The sequence below is a fragment of the Penaeus vannamei genome, chromosome 22 (assembly GCF_042767895.1).
Source record: "Penaeus vannamei isolate JL-2024 chromosome 22, ASM4276789v1, whole genome shotgun sequence".
In the NCBI taxonomy this organism is placed as follows: Eukaryota; Metazoa; Arthropoda; class Malacostraca; order Decapoda; family Penaeidae; genus Penaeus; species Penaeus vannamei.
Window position 1 is genome coordinate 12,592,576 of NC_091570.1, and position 5,000 is coordinate 12,597,575.

Sequence of the window (5,000 nt, forward strand, 5' to 3'; positions counted from 1 at the left end):
TCGAGTGTCACCCGTCAGCATTGCCGGTAACAATGCGGTTGCAACGGGAGCCAGAGAGAGAGAGAGAGAGAGAGAGAGAGAGAGAGAGAGAGAGAGAGAGAGAGAGAGAGAGAGAGAGAGAGAGAGAGAGAGAGAGAGAGAGAGAGAGAGAGAGAGAGAGAGAGAGAGAGAGAGAGAGAGAGAGAGAGAGAGAGAGAGAGACCGTAGTGGATGGATGACAGGGGTGGGAGGAAGAGGGGAAGGGAGGAGAATGGGAGGGGAAGGGAATGGGAGGGAAGGGAGGGGAGGGAAAGGGAGGAAGAAGGGGAAAGGGAAGAAGGGGAGGGGAGGGGAGGAATAGGGGAAGGTATGAGAGGGGAAGGGAGGGGTGGGGAGGAAAGGGTAAGGGAAGGGATGAGAGGGAAGGGCGAGGGAAGAGGAAAGGGTAACATACAGGAGGGGGTTGTGGTGAGGAGGAGAGAGGGGGGAAGAGGAGGAATGAGAGAGGGAGAGGAGGAAGAAAGGTTGGGCGATGAGGACTGGGAAGAGGGGGGGATGAGAATGAGGGACAGGGATCAGTAGAAGGGGGTTAAGAAGGAAGAGGAAGGAGGGAGATGGCGAGGTGAAGGGAGAAGGGGATGGCGAGAAGGAAAAGGAAAAAGAGGGGCGATGAGGAGGAAGGGGTAATTTGAGGAGAAAGGAGAGAGATGCACAGAATGGAAATACTGGGGCAATGACAGTGGGAACGGAAAGGTATGGAAGCAAAATGGGGTGAGGGGAGAGAGAGAGAGAGAGAGAGAGAGAGAGAGAGAGAGAGAGAGAGAGAGAGAGAAAGAGAGAGAGAGAAAGAGAGAGAGAGAAAGAGAGAGAGAGAGAGAGAGAGAGAGAGAAAGGAAGAGAAGACATGAGTACCCCCTCACCCTAGTCATACGTGACGTCAGAGAGTAGTATAAAGTTACAAACGTGACGTCATTATGATACTCTGGTTTCCGCTTATCGCTTACGCCTGTTTCTAAAGATTCAAGCTTATCTTAAGTTAATATTCTAATTTCCCACGCTTATTAGGCCTACAGCAACCCCCAAAAGGACAACACCAACATCTTAGAAGTAAGAAGAACCCGTGGGATACAGCCTGGTCGTCCCACAGGAATCGCACAAAGGAAGGTCTGTTGATGTTACCCGCTTTAAGTCATGAGTATAGGAGCGTTCGTGTGCTCGCAGCCTCGGGCTTGGGAAAATACACATCCAAACGCACGCATACAGACTCATACTTTCACACAATAATGCAATGCTGTTACTCGAGTGACAGAGCGGCTACTCACTCCTGGAGAGGCAGGCTATGCGTCACCGCCGCGGGAGGATCTCGTCGAGGTCACGTCGACGCAATGTAATTGTCTTTATAAAAAAACTTAAACTCGCTTTTCCATGGCATTCTGATAAGCCCACGTTTTCTTTTCCCTTAAAAGAATGCGATTGCGTCACCGTGCTGAGTGTTTGTTTTATTCAAAAGCTGCTTCGCGGAAACGGCGACCAAGACGTCACACGTCAACAGGATGGCGCGAATTATGGTTTCCTTTATTCTCCCCAAAATCACCGTCGACGAGGTCGGTCGTCCTGGGCGATGATGTGATCCGCAAAAATAGTCCTCGGTGAACGCTGAAGATGGAAATGGACGTGACCTTATCGGCGAAGTGATGGGAGTGTGGTCGATGGTACAAAAAAGGTTAAGAAAAATGAGTACTTTAAAAGGAGTACTGTACGTCACCTGCAGGGCATGCTGGCGGTCCTTGTAGAAGATGAGGGCGTGTCCTTGTACTACCGCCCATACTGTCTTCCACGACCTGTCGCCCGCTCTCTGAAAGCACAAAAGAGACCTCATGGTTAACGTTGAGTCCACGTTTAGGAGCCATAATAATTATTCATATATCACGTGACCACTAAAACTGAACCGCCCAACTATCCTTGTCAGCCCCTTCAAAATACGAACAACCTATGGGTAAACATGTCAGCCAAGGAGCTGCCAAGTAACAAGGCCGGATTTCCTATATTTAAAGAAAATGAAGTCACTCTTGTGTGTAAACGCCTAACACACATTCACATGCTTTTAACCTATAATTAAAAAGAAAGAAAAAACACACATCCGCATTTCTAGCACCCCAGAAACACGGGAAATTCACTAGAGTTAGCACATAATCGGGCCTTGAACATTCGAGGCGTCATAGGACATGAGGGAGCAAAAAATTGGGAATATTTCCTTGAATCGCCTTCCACTCCCCGGGGCGCGCTACCTCGTGAGTGTGAAGGAGCCGCCGTCGGGAAATGAATAATCACAAGGAAAAAAATACTGCCCATGGCGGCACAGTTCCCTAAGTTCGATATGAAGTTTCGTTATTTTCTTTCTTTAGTTCGAAATGAAAACGAATAAAGCCGGCAACGGAAGCACCAACAAGCGAGTCCCAACTGCCGCCCAGGACACCGACAATTCTAAACATTTCGCAATTCACTTCCTGACACTTTCCTAACATTCAACAACGACTGACTATCAAGAAAATTAATCTTTAAAAAATATATAAACAAAATAAAATTCCACCGCAGAAGAATCAAAGAACCAAAACGTCTCGTAGACAAGCTTATCACCCAATCCATATGCCGTAGACATGGCTGGACGGCAACAAAATGCAAATGAGGGCCTAAAAATAGATCACAGTACGCCAAAGGGCAGGCCCATTGTGAGCGTCCGGTGTCGTCTCCTCCGTTCGACTGACAGTTGTCTATTCTCGCTAATAAGGAATGACAATGAGCAAGATTAACATACCAGCTCCGTCTCTATGGTGGCCTTTCGCAAACTTGATCGCATGCTGCTCTGATGCAAGATATTCCATCTCATATCATATTACATATTCCTGACATACCGATACGGCAACTGAATCGCCTTTTGTTCCATCAAACTATCAGCTCACTGTCAGACGAAAACCGACAGGCACAGATAGACTGCCACATTAAAATCATATTCAAACTATCACGTTTAGATGTACTTCATTCTCCACGAATCTTTCAAGACTTCTTCATTAACAGATATAAATTGACGTGGGGTTTTGGGTCACCAGAAACCTAATTCCCGGAGTATACGGACACGGATGTTCAAGAGGAGAGCTGAGGGAAGGGAGAGGCGGTGATGGTGGGAGGTAAGGCGAGGGAGAAAGAGCAGCAACAGTAGCAGTAGCAGCAGCAGCAGCAGCAGCAGCAGCAGCAGTAGTAGTAGTATTAGTAGAAGAAGTAGAAGTAGAAGTAGAAGTAGAAGTAGAAGTAGAAGTAGTAGTAGTAGTAGTAGTAGTAGTAGTAGTAGTAGTAGTAGTAGTAGCAGTAGCAGTAGCAGTAGCAGCAGCAGCAGCAGCAGCAGCAGCAGCAGCAGCAGCAGCAGCAGCAGCAGCAGCAGCAGCAGCAGCAGAAGAAGTAGTAGTAGTGAATATGAACACTGATGTACAAGAGAAGGGCAGGGGGAAGGGGGAAGGGGGGGAGGTGGTGATGGTGGCAGGTGAGGAGAAGAAGAAAGAGGAGGAAGAGAAGAAGAAATAGAAGCAGCAGCAACAGGATGATGATGATGATGATGATGATGATGAGGAGGAGGAGGAGGAGGAGGAACAGGAGGAGAAGAGGGAAAAGGAGCAACAGTTGCAGCAAGAATACGAAGAAATGAAAGAGGAAAAAGAAGAAAGAGGAGAAAATGTACAGTCGTGGCAAAACGAAAACGAAGCTGTAAAGAAAATGTGGACGGAGGATGGTAAGTACGAATTGTGAAACACAAACATTCAAAAACCACGACAACGCTTTGTGTTTGTGGCCATGGGCGACTTTTCACGTGCTAGCGCTGTTTTTTTTTCATCAACACGGTGCTACTATTTAAAAAACAATCAAGTGCTAACTATTAGAGACCCATTAGTATCATCTTGCACCTGGTCCGAGCGTTACATCTTCAAGAAGAAATACCGATTAGTGACGTCATTTTGGCCATCCTCTGACTTCCGGCTTCTGCTGTTTCTTATGACGTAGTTCTGAGAACCTGCAATCCGTCATTCGGTCAGTACACAGATGGCCTTCGCGGACACGGAACAGAAGAACGCTTAAATGCTCTCCGTGCATCACTCTGGCTTTAGAACTAATGCACAAAAACATACACTCATCTTTAGAAACCACGGACCCACTGCACGGAAAAAGAAATCTCGCCCATAACCATCACAGGGTGACCAACGCCGCATCCGATAGGGTTGGATTGCTTGCAACACCTTGGCTTTAGAGTTAATAAAAAGGGAAATTTGCTACCTACAGAAATCACGAGCCCATTCCACCCCAGCAAAGATATCCTGCCCATACCAACCACAAGATGACATATGTTGACTTCGTTTCGAATAGGTTGGAACACTAACATCATTTTTAAATAAAAGAGGAGAATCGCCTACTTCGTGAGTCAATAAAACAAAACCTAAACACACGCTTTTAAAAGCACACTGACATGAAAATATACTAATGGTCATAATTAAACTAAAACAACACAGCTGTTTCCTCTGTTACATGCAATGACGCCACGTACCTTGCCGTCGACCATTGTGAGCTTGACGTGCAGCGACCCTTGCCTGAGGATGGCAGACTGGAGGGAGGCAGGGGAGGGCAGGTCTCCCACGCACAGGGGTCCTCCTGGGGTCACGGGGGTGCCCACTCTCGACACCACGCCCCCGTCTGCCACCACGCCCTCGAGTCCCTCGCCCCGAGAACCACTGGAACAAAGAAGAATAAAACGTGATCACTCAAATGTACATCTCTGCTGCTATGACGTAATTACGAGTAACACACCGAGACACATAACCCGTCCTGCACTTCCTCCGCACCGTACATTTTTTTCTGTCACGCTGCAACAAATGCAACACCCTACAACAACTGGTTCCTCGCCGCACCTGCTCCCACCCTCCCGTGACAACCGCAGAGCGAGAGGTCACTGACTCTCAGGTCTCGTGCATAACGAGCAA

At 47.7% G+C, this 5,000-nt stretch overlaps 1 protein-coding gene across 19 annotated transcripts in view; it reads right to left on the minus strand.

The window, feature by feature from the left end:
- The window catches only part of RhoGAP19D (Rho GTPase activating protein at 19D), a 345,152-nt gene that overhangs the window by 41,568 nt on the left and 298,584 nt on the right, over positions 1–5,000 (minus strand). For all 19 annotated transcript variants that reach the window (XR_011399443.1, XR_011399441.1, XR_011399442.1 and 16 more), the window contains 2 exons: positions 4,568–4,751; positions 1,745–1,834 (listed from right to left, as the gene is read on the minus strand). Coding sequence is in view for 15 of the 19 variants with exons in the window: in XM_070136595.1 (XP_069992696.1) it covers positions 1,745–1,834; positions 4,568–4,751 (274 nt within the window). In the remaining 4 variants the exon portion in view is untranslated. The remainder of the gene's footprint in view (positions 1–1,744; positions 1,835–4,567; positions 4,752–5,000) is intronic.